We start from the raw sequence: 18,324 nt of genomic DNA, 5'->3' as shown, positions 1-18,324 counted from the left end.
ATGTAAACATTGTTAAATCAAAATAAAAATTTACTGTTTTTTACCATTCTGCAAAATACAGGGTGTTTTATAAATAAACGTTAAAATGTATAGATACTTACGTAATAAAAAATAGATATTGTACATGGCGTCAATAAGTTATATTTAATGAATGAAATACCATGACGTCACTTTTACTTTTCCTCCCTAGGGAGGAAAAGTACAACTTTGCTCCCTACAATCAGGTCCGGAAAAGTATACTTTCGGTAGAGGTATGTGGAAAAATATATTTAGTGACTAATTGAAATAATATAACGGAGCTAGGACAAATAATCCCCGGACAAATAATCCCGGACAAAAAATCCCCACAAATTATCCCTGGACAAATAATCCCCGGACAAAAAATCCCCACAAAAAAAATCCCGGACAAAAAATCCCCAAGAAATATTTGCTGTCGAATAGTTCTATAAAAGTTTTCCTGGAATTTTCAAAAATCGTGGAAAATATGGGGAATGAGCTAAGGCCCCGTTTTCATGACAGGTGCTTAACGCGCGATTACAACTACATACATTTTACTTAAGACCGTGCACATGCCAACGCGCGTCTTAATGACCTAAAACGCGCGTTAGCATGTGAACGGTCTTCAGTAAAATGTATGTAGTTGTAATCGCGAGTTACCAAAACTCGCGTTAAGCGCCAGTCATGAAAACGGGGTCTTACTCATTTCCCCTATCTTCCACGATTTTTGAAGAAACTCACACTCTTGTGTCATTAAAATTTGAAGTTTTCAGCATGAAATTGGAATTCGAAATTTGATAAAATTTCGGGAAAAATGTTTAGAGAACTATTCGGCAACAAATATTTCTTGGCGATTTTTTGTCCGGGATTTTTTGTGGGGATATTTTGTCCAAAAAAATTTGTGGCGATTATTTGTCCGGGATTTTTTGTGGGGATTTTTTGTCCGGAGATTATTTGTCCGGGGATTTTTTGTCCGGGGATTTTTTGTCCAGGGATAATTTGTGGGGATTCTTTGTCCGGGATTATTTGTCCGGACCCCCCTTAATTAAATACCCTATATAAAATAAATGTTGGACATAAAGCATGAAAAATATCACATTGCACAGTAAGTGAACAGTGCAATGAAGAGATCTGGGGCTCACTAGACTGAGACCATAACAACGCTAAAGATCAGAAAGGATATTGAAAGCTCGGCGTGGAGAAAAACGACGCGGTTCAACCCGGAAGCCTGGTGAGTTCAATATTAAGTGTTGTAATAATATTAATTTATTAATATTAATGTTTCAAGCTTTTAAACGTTTTTAATATAGCAGTAATGATTAAAAATACCTAAATAAAATCCATTATCCCGTTTTCAAACACAAAGATCGTGACTGAATAATGCAATTGCTAGCAGAAAATAGTAAATCTCCAGTAATTTATGTTTAAAAGTCGTTGGTAGACATGAATACTAAATAAAAATTTATTTTATCTTCGTTCACAGTATTCAAGTATGTACTACCTACAATTAAACAAAATATATGCGACAATTATTATTATCTTAGTTCAGATTAACCAAATATAATATGTAGTTACTACAAATTAAACAAAATGTATGTAAAATGTCAATTTTATTTAAAATGTTCCGCACTGATCATATTTCTAGAAGTAGCTATAGGTTCTATAACTATCTAGATAAGTGAGGGTCTAGGATTAAAAAATTGACCCTAAAGGCAGACGAACCAAGGAAGCGGTATTTTATAAGAATACTGAAGGCAACGGGAAATCACTGTACTAATGATCTTTTAAGATTTCCTAGTATAGTTAACATGATAGAAAGAAAAACAGAAATGTTCTTTGGTTCCCGGCAACCTTTTAGTGAGCTTTTAGGTTGCTAAAAATCCCTGGGTCTTTCAATATTATGACTTGGAACGTACAAAATATGTCGGAGGGTCACAAAACTCATAGAGAAATAGTAAGGCAGAACATACGAAATGATGATAATTTCATAATACATTTATTTCCAGTACATATTAATTATAAAAGTTATATGAAATAAGAGGAATGAACAAGGTAGAAGGAGAAAAGGCAGACAACGAAGTTATCCTTATATTTTAGACTTTTTGGTTAGTATTCAGTACACAATATTTTTATTTTACTTATTATTTCAATAAAAATAAAGACACTAATAAGAAATAAACAAAGACCAAACTTCATTCTTAATAATGCAATACGTACCCATACCCATTGTATTAAACTTTTTTAAGTCCATTAATTTGAATACATTGTTTCGAGGTCTTGTTTTAACTACATAAATTATTAATCATGGTCATTACTGAAAAACCGAATCAGCACAACGTGTCTTTTTCTTTTGTCAGGAGACCAAAATAGTCATGAAATTCATTTTGACTTTGATACCTCGTGCTCTACAAATGTGTTTTTGGAGCAAACACGTGTTAGTTTGTGTATGTATATTCTAATCATTTCACGCTATAATATACAGGGTGTCCCGAAAAAATTGGCCATAAATTATACCACAGATTTTGGGGTCAAAAATAGGTTGATTGAGCCTCACTTACCTATATACAATAGTGCACACAAAAAAAGTTACAGCCCTTTGAAGTTACAAAATAAAAATCAATTTTTTTTCATATATCGAAAACTCTTCGAGATTTTTTATTGAAAATGGACATGTGTAACTATTATGGCAGCAACATCTTAAAAAAAATTGAAGTGAAATTTGTGCACCCCATAAAAATTTAATGGGGGTTTGGTTCCTTTAAACCCCCCTAAACTTTTGTGTACGTTCCAATTAAATTATTATTGTGGCACCATTAGTTAAACACAATATTTTTAAAACTTTTTTGCCTCTCAGTACTTTTTCGATAAGCCAGTCTTTATCGAGATATTTTGAATATTTTTCGAATCCACCACATACTTGTATATGGTTAAGTACGATTATAGAGACCTGTTAGTAATCTGAAAATTTATTTATAATTTACATTTTTAGGCATATTTTTAAAAAGAAGCCACATCTCGATAAAAGGTGACTTGTCAAAAAAAGACTAAGAGGCAAAAAAGTCTTAAAAACACTGTGTTTAACTAATGGTACCACAATAATAGTTTAATTGGAACGTACACAAACATTTGGGGGGTTTAAAGGAACAAAACCCCCGTAAAATTTTTATGTAAATATATTAAAAAAGAAGCCACATCTCGATAAAAACTGGCTTATCGAAAAAATACTAAGAGACAAAAAGTTTTAAAAACGTTGTGTTTAACTAATGGTAGCACAATAATGAATTAATTGGAACGTACACAAAAGTTTGGGGGGGGTTTAAGGAAACAAAACCCCCATAAAATTTTTATGGGCTGGACAAACTTCGCTATAATTTTGTTTTAAGATGTTCCTGCCATAAGAATAATACATGTCCATTTTCAATAAAAAATCTCTAATAGTTTTCGATATATTGAAAAAAATCGATTTTTATTTTGTAACTTCGAAGGGCTGTAACTTTTTTTATGAGCACATTTGTACTAAGGTAAGTTAGCTTCAATCGAACTATTTTTAACCCCAGAATGTGTGGTATAATTTATGACCAATCTTTTCGGGACACCCTGTATATTCCCGCTTAACAATGGTTGGCACTGTTAAAATTCACAACCGAAGTGCAATATGAAGTTATTAATTGGTAGAGAAAAGTACAAAGTTCAACATCTGCAAATGTAATGATGCCATTATTTGAAGGTTAATATAAAATCTTCGCATTGGTTCGTGATCGTATTTTTTGACTTATGCATATTGTAGTCATGCAAATATTGGGGTCAAATAAATTCTATGTACAATGTGTTTAACAGTAACGATATAATAAATAATGATAATGATCATTTGTAAGATGAAATAAAATGCTGTTGTTTAAGTAGTATTTGACATCTTTTTTGGCCTTTATAACAATACATTGTACTTGGGGGGTCAGGGAGGGGGCTGTCTTCACGAGGGGTGGACCTCTTTAATCCTCGGACATGAGAACACCCAGCTCCAGGAATCTCATGTCCCCTGGAACTGGGATTTACTTTCTTGTGTGCTTGTGTGTGTACATATTTAAAAAATGTAAGGGTTTACGAAACGTACTAAAAAAAATTATTAGAATTAAAAAAACACTATTGTTTGTTAATTTTACATCATTGATAACATACAAACTTATGGATAAAATTGGACAAAGAACAGAAAATTGGCTTCGGCCACATTATGCGTAACAATAAATAGCGACTTCTACAGTTGATTCTACAAGGCAAGATTGAGGGCAGGAGAGGCCCTGGACGTAGACGTATAATCCTGGCTGGTCAATCTTAGGAAGTGGACTGGTCTAACGCATGATCTAATTCGAGCTGCTACAAATAGAATAAGATGGGTCAATGTAGTCGCCAAAATCTCTAGAATGTAGGTACCGTTAGAAGAAGAAGAAGACTAGATGATTTGTAGAAGACTATTTAAGTCTAGGCAACTCTTTTTCTTTTGGATTTGCTGCAGCTATTCACTTGAAACCCTAGTGCTGGCCTTGGAAAATGACCAATTGTGACAGTATTCAAGGCTTTCATCATTTTTTAAATTTTGTAAAATGGGTGACAGCAATTAATAACAAATAAGTTCACAAATAAAACAATAATAGGTAGTAGCAAGAACTTCATGGCAGTTTTAACCTCTCCAACACAATAATTAAATAGAATTACATTCCATTCATTTCATAAAGTTTAACTGCGTTCCTTTAAACTTGGCGATATATACTTTACATTGGGGTATCAATCCATAAATAAAACAAACCACAAAACAACTGTTGTGAATCAATCCTTTAACCAAGTTTAGTCGAGGAAATGAAGCTGAAAAAATGGCAAAACCTCGCAATTTTTTCGTCCAGCATCGATTTGTACAGAAATTTGGGATTAGGCTCATTTCATCCTCTAGTTCATTTTCTATATTGAGCCGTTGTACGCTTTTGGTTTTTTAAGGGTGAAAACTACCCCTAATTGTAAAAAATTATAAAATAACATTTTAAACTTTAATATTGTCAACATTTGTTTCTAATTAGTTACATAATAAGTGTTTTATGCTTTAAGATATACTATCATAATATTTCAACCCTTAAAACCACCCTTATTGGAGCTGTATGTAAAAAAGCACTTATCCTAAAAGAATAATTACGGCTTGCATCGATTTACATAAAAATTTGGGATTAGGATCATCTCACCGTGTACTTCATATTCTATAATATGCTCAAGGGCTTCGATTATTTTTAGGGATGTAAACTACCCTTATTGTCAAAAATGATATAAAAACGTTGTAAACTTTAATATGGGTAAAATTTGATTTTTATTTGCTAAAAATAATGATTGTTTTATGCTTTAGGATATAATATCATAATATTTCAACCCTTAAAAACCGCTCTTAAGAACATTACAATTTACAATAAGTAGATAATGTAATAAATCTATACAGAAAAAAAGTAGAATTAATGAATTACAAAAACATTTATTTACACAAAAATACGAATTTACAAATATGTAGAAGTACAAATACAGATAGTTTTTAAGTCATCTTCCAGTATACGAACCGGATCTGTGGTATTATACATGCATTAAAAATGTTTCATAAGCGGACTATTCGAAAATTTCGAAAAAAAAGTTCGTTTTATAAACATAGCTCCTTCATTTTTGGCGATAAAAGGTTTTTTTGAAAATGATTTGTAGGATTTTTGAAGAACTATAAGACTGTAAATTAAATTCCGTTAGATCCCTTACTTTTTAATTGGGGCGGGTTTAAAGGGTTCGGATAAGGTGGTGTTTGCTCGTAAATAGAGGTTTTAAACAGCTATATCTCGCTTACTATTCCCTGTAATGAAAATATATGCACAATATAATTTTAGTTATTAAAAAGTCTTTAATTTAGTAGTCCATCATTTTTTTCGTATCTCCAGCATTTTCGGAGATATTTTGAATTAAAAGGTGAAAAATATGAAATTGCAAAAAATCGATTTTTTACACTCAAATTTTTCTAAAATTAGGCCTTTTAAATGGGTCAAACTTCTTGGGTGTATTGACAATACAAATATACAAGGAATTACAGAAAGGCGAAGACCAGTTTTTAATTGGGAGGGTAGTCAGGGGGTTATTTTCACCGAATGTTTCGTAGAGAAAAGCAGGTACTGACATTTTTTGATCATAAGTCGCTCTATTTTCATGCTAGAAATTTTTTATTATTATTCTTTGAAAGACTTAATTGTATACTTGAAAAAAGGTAATTTAAGTTTTCTTCTAAAAATGCAAAATTTTCCCGTTATTTGGCTTTGAATATTTCAAATTATGCATTTGACGAAAAAAGCTAACCTTTAACATACCGTATCTCGGTTTCTATTGGTCTTAATGATATTATGGAAAAATAATTTAGTTTGTGTTACTAAAGGTACAATTTTGATATCTACAGTTTTTTTGATTAAATGCATATTTTTCGAGGTATTCTCAAAAAACTCTCTAAAAAAGTCGATTTTTTCGACGAAAAACTGGTACTTTCAAGCGCGAATAACTCGAAAAATATTAGTTTTACGAAGAAAATGTAAAAAACATTTTTTTCTTAGAATTAGTTTTTACATCGATTTACATGGTTAAAGTGTAATAAAAAATTTCCACCCCCGAGATGGGGTGGCAACCACCCCAAGGTTTTAACGTACAGCGGTATGATATAGAAAATGATCCTTGGACTATTCCCTACCTTCTGTGAAAATTTCAAGTAAAGCCATGCTGGACGAAAAAATTGCGAGCCAAAATGCTTCATTTCCTCGACTAGTTCCTCTTGTCACAACATTAAAATACAAGGGAGATATCGTATTTCTGTCATACCTACAGTTGTGAGGAACTCGTTGTGGCTACCGAAAATGTAGGTAACTCTAAATGTAGGTAAATATAAATATCTCAAAAATAGAAATTGAGACAAATTGCGTACCCAACCATTTCATCAGTAGGCAAGAAATAGAATTCGTAGATAAATATAAATACCTAGGACATGAAATTATGATTGACAGGGATAATCAATAAATGAACTGAAAAGATGAATCGGTCTTGGTCAGTTGATCAGACTATGAAAAACTCAGAGAAAATTTTAAAAATGAGCTGCCTATACTGCCCTCCTAAGACAAAAGGTCCTATCTGCAAAAATTCGGATTTTCAGGTTTTTGTCTCACTGGACTCTTAGTTCAAAACTTAACATATTTACTACGTCAAAAAGCCGTAACTGACAGGCAGTGATTCAAAATTGCCACATTTATTTTGTCCTAACCAACAAAAGTTAATCAAATACCAAATAAAATTGTCCTAAAGTAATATTACTAGACGAGTATGTCCGAAGTTGGCTGAATATATGCAGATAGGACAATGTGTCTTAATATAGAATGACGTTTGCAACACGTGACTCAACAACATAACCTTAAACCCCAGTAAGGAATAACTTCTGACTGTGCAGTTTGACGTGTATCGGTGTGAATTATTGTTGATATTGTTAGTTTTAAAAACAGTAAATTGAAAGAGGCAATATATTTGAAGAATTACAATGGATACTGAGTAAGTACATACTATTAAGCAATTACCTACTTTAGATATTTCTGAATGAAAAATGTGATAGAAGTTCATGGGTTATTTGCGCGGGAAAAATAAATATTTATTTTTTTACGTGAATATCATTTATAGATACGTGTAACTGATTTTTAAACTGGCTGCGAGTGACTTTGTAGAATTAGCTTTTTAATATTTATTTAAATTTTAAATAAATATGTATTTGTTTATTTCAGATTTTATGTTTCATTTTTGTTTCAGAAATTGCAGAACTGCTAGTCGTTCTAAAAGAATGGTTCAGGCTGCGTTAAATAAAAACCTACAAGAAAAAATAAGTGTAATCAGACAGAAGACTAAAAAACCAAGGAGTGTAACGAAAGATAATGAGTATATACCTGAAAAAGGTGAATCTGAAGAGACTGAGACTAGTGAAATAGAAAACGAGTCATTTTCAACGGATTTACACTTATTGAAGAACAATAAAGCGACTTCAAAAATCAACTAATATCAGACATAATAATAGTGAGGCACACCGAAAACAAAGAATCTTTGCAAACGAAAGCAACAATAGCGCAGGAAGATTTCTTATCAAATAGTATGCCACCACTTGTAACCAATTTGGATTTTAATTTTATTGTTATTATTCTAGAAGATGCTGTAAAAAAGGCAAGCCATACATCAGAAAGTAAGTTGTACACGAAAAAGTGAGAGCTTAGAAAGAGGAGAAAATTCGAAGAAAAGCCTAGTTAACGACAAGTGAAAAAAAAATTAAAATTTATATCGACAATCACAATGTTAAGGAAGTCTGTAAATGTCCAATGAACTGCCATAGAAAAATATCAAAAACTCGACGGGAATCTATTAATAAACAATACTGGACCCTATCAAAAGATCAACAGCGGTTATTTATATTCAAATGTACCAAAAAATATCCGAAACGAAGAGATACCTTGAAAACTGGAAACTCGAAATGCACAAATACTTTTAAATATTTTCTTTCAGTGGAAGAAGGTTTAGAAGTAAACGTCTGCAAAGTATTTCTCTTAGCCACGTTAGGATTTGACAAAAATAATGATAGTGTTCTCAAAAATATAAGAGTTTGTGTGAAACACTAGACGAAGATTAAGGTGTTTTATATATTTTGTGATTTCTTTTTTACTAATAAATTAATTTTCTTAATATTTTTAATTTATTAATTTAATTGGTGATGCACTTAGTACCTATTAATTAATGTTTCTTTATAAATAGGATCCCTTCTACTAAGTTAATTAGTCCTAACTACCGATATATTCAAATATCTTTTTTTGTGATGATATAAGTGAAAATAATATTGTACTATTAAATCCAATAATTATCAACTAACTCAGGCAGAAAATCTTAAAAATCTTGTGATTATCAATTTTTTTTGGCAGGCAATTATTAAAAAAACCGTGATATCTCAAAACTGTAATTTTGCAGATAGGACCTCTTGTCTTAGGAGGGCAGTATATGCCTGAAGGGAAAAGTATTTGATCAATGCGTCCTCCCAGCATTGTCGCACCTTGAAAACCATAGGGCAGTAACTGCAAAAATCATGATATTGAGTTATGAGAATTTTAAGTTTTTGTATAGTTGGTTTTATTTACTGTAATTTCATAAACTAAGCTACAAACCTGGTATTTGGCACAATTGTCTTTAATTTTGCATATTTTTATATGAATTAAGAAGTACCTAAAACTTCCTCCAGGAAATAGGTATTTTAGCACATACGGCCATATGGTTTTAAAAAATATATCAATTTTCGCAAATGATGTAGTAAAAATGCATATCAAATAACAATTTTTTTATTTAAGATTGTACTTATTTATTACAAATTTTTAGTGTTAACACTTATCAAAGTCTTGCATATTATAATCTGTCTGTTCGGTTTCTATTGTTGTATTGGTCACGTGTAAATCAGCATAAAACCTATGATAGTGCTTTTGAATAACATTAGCCTTACATAGTGAGAGTCTACATCTTGTTTTTTGAGATTGCATATTCCTAGTGGATGCGAATATGCTTTACTTAGTTCCATACTAGCCACCATCCCTCGTTATCTTTGCCTAATATTAATGGTTATGAACTCTGTATCGTTGAAACTTGCCTTAACCTGAAACTTATTTTCAAGTATCTTCTCCACCTTGCTCATCTTATGTCATTCCAGACGACCTGATTTCCTTCTTCGTCAATGTTATAATTCTTCCCCATTTCCTTACATTGTTTTTTAAAATCCAATATATCCGATGTACACATTTCATTAATTTTATAAGGTTCACCTATTCTTTTCGCTGTTTGAACTACTGTGCTTTTTTTTGTTTCTCAATTCAAGAACGCACGTTATCTACCTCATTTTGGGAGTGACCCGTTATCAAAAATTTGTGGGTAATTTTAGGTATGTTCAATTTCTTTACTGCATATTGATAAAGACAGACAATATACTTACTTGTTCTTATTTTGCCCAGTGTAGTTATCTGAGTATAACATTATTTCTTTTTACCTGGCATTGTTCCTCAGAAATTGTAACAGGCACGACGCTATTTAATTCGAATCACAATTAGCAATTCGCTCGAACCAAAGATAGAAGTGTCCTGCATTTTTGGTCAGGTAAAAAATTTTGAAATTAAATGTTGATAATCTCCTTTTGTAATAAAATAAGGAGACTTCGCCTAAAGGCGTCGGTAGTAATGCTTGTAAATCAAAACAAGCAGTGATGCAAGTGTTGGATTTTGAAGATTTTAAGTCATTTATTTCTCTTTCGTATTCAGTTCCACTTCTTGATGATGAGTATTATAGGCTGTTTCTAATGTCGATTTATCTGATTAATTTCTGTAATTTTCTCACAGCGACAAAGGTGTTTTCCCATACAGCACAGGTCATCTTTAAGATATCTTATTTACAACCAAATATGGTCTTAATGTCTTAGGTCTCAATTAAGACTTTTAAAAGATATCTTTAAAACGCCAAATTTAAGATATCTTTAAAACGCCAAATTTAAGATATCTTTTAAACATCATATTTAAGACATTTTTTCTTAAAAATAGATTATGTTATAATTACGAATTTAAAAGTTAGGTTAGGTTAGTAAAACATTTAAGACAAGAGCTGGTAGCAAAAAGACAAACTCCAAACAAAAGCTTTTTCACATCAGTGACTTCAGTGGTATTTCCCATATGGTTTTATTTGAGGGATATTTAGAAGACTACAGATTTTAATAATGCAGTAAGTTTAGATTTAGATTGTTATATTATTAAAGTAAAAAGTTAACTTTGTTATCAAGAGTAAATGCATGTCTCCTAATTCAACAGCTTACCTTAACAATATGCTCTTAAAAATATATATTTTTTAGGTAGGTATCGGAGGAGGATCAAAAGCCTATGATTTTGTATAAAGAGTTGGAAAATTAATTATTAGCAATGAGCAAGCTTTAATTAAGTACAGTTGGCTGGGACAAAAAGGCAAACAAAAGTTTTGTGATACCAGAATTGCAAATCTGATAATTGGTAAAGCTTATTCTACATGTATGTACATGTAAAATTTTAATGGCAATAAACGTATTTTTAGAACCTAATTATTTTTATTAAAAGTTCATTTACAATATTTCATAAAAAATTAAAAAGAAAGCTATCCTAAACACCTTAATAATATACAAAAAAAGACATCTTTAAGATGTAAGGATTTGTAACATCCGTACATCTTTAAGACGTCGTAAAGATATCTTTCCGGAAATACCAGACATCTTTAAGACGTCTAAAACATCTTTAGTGAGTTATCTTTTAGATTTCTTTAAGATGTCTTTGTGTTATCTGGGTTTGGGCTTAAAGAAGTCTATATAAAATTCCGTGTAAAATATGGTCATCATCGTAGCGTAATTTCCGAACCCCGAACATTTTTCTTTGCAAAAGGACATCGCACACATCTTATGGAAAATATAATGTCACTCAAATTCAATAAAATTTATACCAATAGATTCGTTTTAAATTAACGATCAAATCTTATCATTGCTCCAACTCTCTATTTTCAAAAACAAGAGCAGAAATTGATATAAATAAATCTGAAATCAAATGGGTAGGTACATAAGTTAGAGAGAGAAAAAATATTTTAAAATACTCAGATTTTCGGTACTCCCTAAATCAGCGGATTAGTTTCACTAATCCGCTTAGGCCCAGCGGGATTTAAGCTGTTATGAATAGCACTCAGAGCAATAATGATTGTAAACTAACATTTATGGACTCCAAAAATGTGATTTCGATAAACTTTAATTGCAATTTACGCCGTAATTAATCATAATTAAGAGTTGGCGCAATGATAAGAATTGATCGTTATATTAAAACGAATCTAATCGTATAAATTTTATTGAATTTGAGTGACATTATATTTTCCATAAGATGTGTGCGATGTCCTTTTATATAATCGCGATGAATATCAGCAAGAGTTTTGTGATCGCTGACGAATTATCTGGTAGTTTGTTTTCTTAGGTAGTGTTTTCATAATGTTTTGTTTCACGACTTCGTTGATTCTTTTTCCATTCTTATGAGTTCCTCGCTATTCTTTTGGGATAAACCCATCTGCAGTACGACGTTGTATATTAATTTGTTAAAGTCTTCTCGCTTATTTCCAGTGTTGCAATGAAATTGTGCTGACACACACACACACACACTCTGTGTTTTGTTGGATTCAAAGCATTTTTCCTCAGTACATCTTGCTTTTATTTTACTAACGTGGGTCACATTTTGCACGTATGTATTGCCATATAGATCTGAGTTTTTGTTCCAATTTTAGAACCGGAAAACATCAACTGCAAATAATGCCTGATGGTATAAACAGAAGAATCGATTTTTGACAAAAGCCATAGGGACGTATCTTTCTGGTGCCGAAATTAAAATTCGTTGCAGATGCTGCTATATAGCATTAAAAATAGATTTTTTTTCCTATTAGACTGCATTTAAAGGTCATTTCATGAAAAAATTGCAGATATTGCCATATGGTTCTCAAGGTGCGAATATGGAGCAGAAACACTTACCTTAACAAAAGCCTCAGCTATCAAGCTGAGAGCGCCACAGAGAGGAATGGAGTGATCCATGTTAGAAATAACTGTGCGAGACAAAATAAAAAACGAAGAGATCAGGTGAAGAACCAAGGTGACTGACGTCATCGAAAGGATAGCCAGACTAAAATGGAGATAGGCAGGGCACATGGCTAGAACGACCGATTGGCGATGAACAAAGAGGTTATGGGAATGGAGACTGATGGACTGATGATTTAAGACGGCTAAATAAAAACTGACAGGGATGCGTGCTGTGGCCACAATTATTATTCAGTGTGTACTCCCAACTAATATTTCAGGAGGCAATATGGGAAAGAACTGAAGGTGTAAGGATTGGAGGGAGCATCATTAATAACATAAGATTTGCAGACGATACCGCAATCATGACAGAGAATATAGAAGATTTACAAATTCTCCTAGATATCATTAACAGAGAAAGAAAAAAGATGGGACTAACAATGAATATAAATAAAACCAAATTCATGGTGATCTCAAAAAACCCTGTTGACAACATACATCTGACATTGGAGGGTAAACCGATAGAAAGGGTCGAGAAGTATAAATACCTAGGAGCAATTATTAACTCACAATTAGATCGAGATGAGGAGATAAAGGTCAGAATAGAAATAGCTCGAAAAGGATTTATAAAATTCAAGTCAATGTTTACAAATAAGAAATTGGGTATGGACATTAGATTAAGGTTTGTCGAATGTTATGTTTGGTCGCAACTACTATATGGGGTAGAAGCTTGGACTCTAAAAGCACAATCCGTAAAAAAATTGGAGGCATTCGAAATGTGGCTATATAGACGTATTCTGAAAATTCCTTGGATTGCAAAAGTCTCAAACGAAGAAGTGTTAAGAAGAATTGGACATGGCAGGAAGCTTATGAACACAATTAAAATAAGAAAAACATCGTATCTGGGCCACATACTTCGTAACGATAAATACTCTCTGCTACACGTCATCATGCAAGGAAGATTAGAGGTAGTATGGTAAAATTGATCCAAATAATGGCATAACCCAGACATCCAAAGTGAAAGTTATCTTCCAACACCAAATTGTTCTATATGGTCCACATAATGTTCAGAAAAAAGTCACACCATTTTGAGCGTCGGGTTTGGGGGGGGAGAGGGGGGAGAAATCTGCAAATTCGTAGTTTTTTACGTTTTTCGTCAATATTTCTAAAACTATGCGGTTTAGTATAAACAACATTCTATACAAAAATGTTCTACATTAAATTTGAAATAAAAAAGGTCCTATGCATAATCCTTCTAAAATGAACGGTTCCAAAGTTACGGAGGTAGTATAGTGTAATTGGTCCAAAAAAACGCCTAACCCAGACATCCAAAGTAAAAGTTTTCCTCCAACACCAAATTGTTCTATATGGTCCACATATTGTTCAGTAAAAAGTTACATCATTTTGAGCGTCCGGTTTGGGGGGGGGGGAGATGGGAAAAGAAGTCGGTAAATTAGTAGTTTTTTTACGTTTTTCGTCAATAGTTCTAAAACTATGCTTTAGCGTAAACAATGTTCTATACAAAAATGTTCCACATAAAATTTAAAATAAAAAAGGTCCTATACATAATTGTTATAAAATAAACGGTTCCAGAGTTATGGAGGCTAAAAAGTGGAGGTGTTTCATACTTTTTATATTATTTAGACAATTGATGATGATTTTGGGTGGTGAGGTTGACGTTTCTTCAAGGGCTTATCACTAACATACCATCGGCCACTGAAATAGCAAATTTTATTTACAAAAAAATTTCTTTCATCAGTAATAATATTATAAGTTGCCCAAAAAATATAAAAAGTATCGAAAACCTCCACTTTTCACCCTCCTTAACTCTGGAACCGTTGATTTTATAACAATTATGTATTGGACCTTTTTTGTTTTAATTTTTATGTAGAAAATTTGTGTATAGAACATAATTTACGCTAAAGCATAGTTTAAGAAATATTGACGAAAAACGTAAAACAACTACTAATTTACCGACTTCTCCCCCATCTCCCCCCCAAACCGGACGCTCAAATTGATGTAACTTTTTACTGAACAATATGTGGACTATATAGAACAATTTTGTGTTGGAGGAAAACTTTTACTTAGGATGTCTGGGTTATGCCTTTTTTTGGACCAATTATAATATACTATCTCCGTAACTTTGGAACCGTTCATTTTAGAAGGATTATACATGGGGCCTTTTTTATTTCAAATTTAATGTAGAACATTTTTGTATAGAAGGTTGTTCATGCTAAACCGCATAGTTTTAGAAATATTGACGAAAAACGTAAAAAACTACGAATTTACCGATTTCTCCCCCCTCCCCCCCCAAACCCTACGCTCAAAATGGTGTGACTTTTTTCTGAACATTATGTGGACCATATAGAACAATTTGGTGTTGGAGGATAACTTTCACTTTGGATGTCTGGGTTTGGGTCTAGTTATACCATATTAAGGGGGAAGAAAAGGCTTAGAAAGAAAGAAGAAATCTTATCTGGGGAATATCAGAGATTGGACTAACCTCAGCGTTGAACAGATATTTTACGTTGCAAAAGACAGAGAAGAGTTTAAAAAAGTGATAGCCAACCTTCGTTAGAAGACAGCATAAGAAGAAGAAGAAGAAATAAAAAACTGAATGAGAGCGGCGCAAGATAGACGGAGTTGGAAACACAAAGAAAAGGCCTATGTTCAGAAGTGGACTTTTGAGGCTGGATGATAAGTTGTGCGTAGTTCATTACGTGGAAATACCAAAATAAGAGTATTAAATAAAGGGAAATATTGCCTAAGCTGGATATTTAACCATAGAATGTATTTTGCACTTGAATATTTATGTATTTATTATATAAAAATATATTTACATAATATATTACCTCATTAACCATTTTTATACTCTTTATGATAGAATTTTTTACATGCTACACTAAAACGTGTCAGGAACTGGTTTACTTACCTACATTTTTACTACATATTTAAATATTTGTCCTAAACTCACTAACCTAAACTCACGGTTGAGTTTCTAACACCTCATTTAAAAATATCTACTTTTTTTTTAGTTTTAGTGAGTTTTAGATAAAGTGAAATACTTGTGTGTAAGTAATAATTGTGTTATACGTTTTTGTTCATGACCTACTTATTGTACTGTGGCAACTGGCAACTATAGTTTTGTTACAAGGAGAAATTATGTAAAATCTTAACAATAAGCCATAGATTATAACGTTTCCTTGTGTAATGTAGGTATAGGTACATACTATTATAATGAAAATATGAAGAAAACTGACAAATGGTATTGAAACAATATAATATGAGACGGTTTGTGCAAATAGAAAACAGATTACCGAGTTTGAATAAAACAGGACTAGTAGACATTTGGAATTTGACAGAAATACATAATACTGGACATGTAGACAAAATTCGAGAAAAGCAAGAAAAAACACAAATTATAAAAATATTATATTTCAATTTTTATTCAAAGATGTGAGGTTGATCCAAAAGCTGTACTGGAATCGAAAGACAGAATTACGGATGACCAACGGTCTAAATACAGAACAAGTAGAATTAATAATAACGGCGTGAGACAGGGCTGCATTCTGTCGCCTCTACTGTTTAAAATAATATGTACAAAAGATTTTTAACTCGCACAGAAGAATGAAAAAGGTATCGAAATAAATTGAATTGCGCAAAATAATTTGCGATATGTTAATAACCCAACTACCATAGCAGACAATGTAGAAAAATTACACGAAAGAGTAAATAATATAATACAGTGGGAGAGGAGAATACTCTCAAAATTAACATCACAAACATGAAATTATTGATAATAAGTAGAATCAGTAGACAATCCCATATTCGAGCACAGTTGAAAATAAACAAACAACTTACAGAGTTGAGAAATTTATATACCTTGGAGCTACCTTAAACAGTAAGTGGGGTTGCGAAGAAGAAATGAAGATACAAATAACAATCGCTAGAAGTACTTTTCCTAGTTTCATGTCCTAAAATTCTACATATGGCCAATAATAACGTACGGTAGGGAGACCTGGTCACTTAAAGTAAGACCTCCAAACCGTAATGAGCAACCTTCTGAGACACCACCTTCAAAAGGTGATGTCTCAGAAGGTTGCTTAAAATTCAATATGTCTACCAGCTTACAAATAAGAAAGTCATAAGAAGAGCTAATACCCAAATAGAAACTATAATAAAAAGAATCTATAGACTATATTATAATAAAAAGAATCTATATTTTGAGACGTCATTGACTAGCGACTAGCCTTAGATGACATCCATATTGAAATTATGATGATTTTGTTGATGTAGTCGATTTTGTTTACAAAGAAGAGCGCTTATGCCTAAATTCGATTATTGGGAGAAAAGAAATGAAAATAGGATATTATTCAAAATAGTGATATAGTCAGAAGTGCTTTGCATTTGACGGAAGGCAAGCAAAAGGTAGTCACAATCTTCTGCTTGCTACGTAAAAATACTATTAAAGCTTCGGAAAGTTGAACTGATATTATAATCTCTGTAAAATATTTAAACTCCATAGAGATAAGCTTAGGTTTCTGGCATAGGTATTTTAAGACCTTGACCACTGACCAGTTAAGAAATCCATCTTAACATTAGACCAATCAACCCTTTGGAAGTTGAATCGTATACGAAGTTAAATAAGATGTTTGTTATTCTAGCTTTTAATATTATGTTGTAGTTTGACATTTTTTATCATTTATATCGTAATTTATTAAATATTAAATACGTAATATAATAATTATTATTTCATTTAAAATTGGGAAACCAGTGTATTGGTAAAGACAATAAAATAAAGTTTTCTCAAAGTCACCATAAATAAATTAACTTCTGTTTATATTTTCACTCACATCAAGACTAGAGTGGAAGAAAGGGTATGAGACGTATTAAGCAATTAAGAAAAAATCAGATGCTGTAAAGTACGTCATTGACAAAAGAGTAAGAGTAGGGTAAAAGATAGTATTGCCGATGGTATCACACATATAGGAGTGAACCATACATGCAATTGATGATTTTAGGGATTATTCAATAAATTAAGTAAACATTGCGGATTACGATTTTAGATAAAAGGTATTGTAGATAATATTTCTCAATAGTAATTGCGGGGAGTTTTAGTCGATTTAATACTCACTGAATACTGTCAACAAGGGCCTTGAAACACCTCCTCCATACGTAGAAATAAAAACAATCATCATCTTTGCAGATTTTTTTCACCATCATGGTATTATATCTGATTATTCATCAGATATACACGTAGAACATAATTCTTATCTTGACTTAAGCCAAGAAAAGCATGAACTGATTTTGAAATAATTTTGATATGAGCATAATACCACCGCAGAACATGTGAAGTCGTATACACAGTGTTATCAGGAGATTATTTTTATGGTACCTTCAATAACAGTACTGAGAGAAGTAAAACAATCGGAAATACTTTTTAAATAAATGTTTAACAAACAGACCCATACATGTAGTTAATAATAAAATATATTTTTTTATAATCACCTTGATTTTTGTTCTGAAAAGATTTCTTAATGTTGCGATATCACAGAAACAGGATTGAATGGAAACAATAATGGAATATTAGACATACTGCAATAAAGATAACTAATTTATTACATGGAAACAACGCAGTAAATATATCTGGAATATAAAATGTTGGT

The 18,324-nt window shown here is 31.9% G+C and overlaps 1 protein-coding gene across 1 annotated transcript in view; it reads right to left on the bottom strand.

Annotated features, from left to right (window-relative positions):
- Positions 1–18,030, bottom strand: part of LOC126885721 (probable cytochrome P450 305a1) — a 303,602-nt gene extending 285,572 nt beyond the window's left edge. The window contains exon 1 of the mRNA XM_050652491.1: positions 17,793–18,030. Coding sequence (XP_050508448.1) covers positions 17,793–17,856 — 64 coding nt within the window. The 5' untranslated portion in view covers positions 17,857–18,030. The remainder of the gene's footprint in view (positions 1–17,792) is intronic.
- Between the last annotated feature and the right edge of the window lie 294 nt (positions 18,031–18,324).

The sequence above is a fragment of the Diabrotica virgifera genome, chromosome 5 (assembly GCF_917563875.1).
Source record: "Diabrotica virgifera virgifera chromosome 5, PGI_DIABVI_V3a".
NCBI classification, from domain to species: Eukaryota; Metazoa; Arthropoda; class Insecta; order Coleoptera; family Chrysomelidae; genus Diabrotica; species Diabrotica virgifera.
This window is presented reverse-complemented; position numbering and strand designations above follow the sequence as displayed.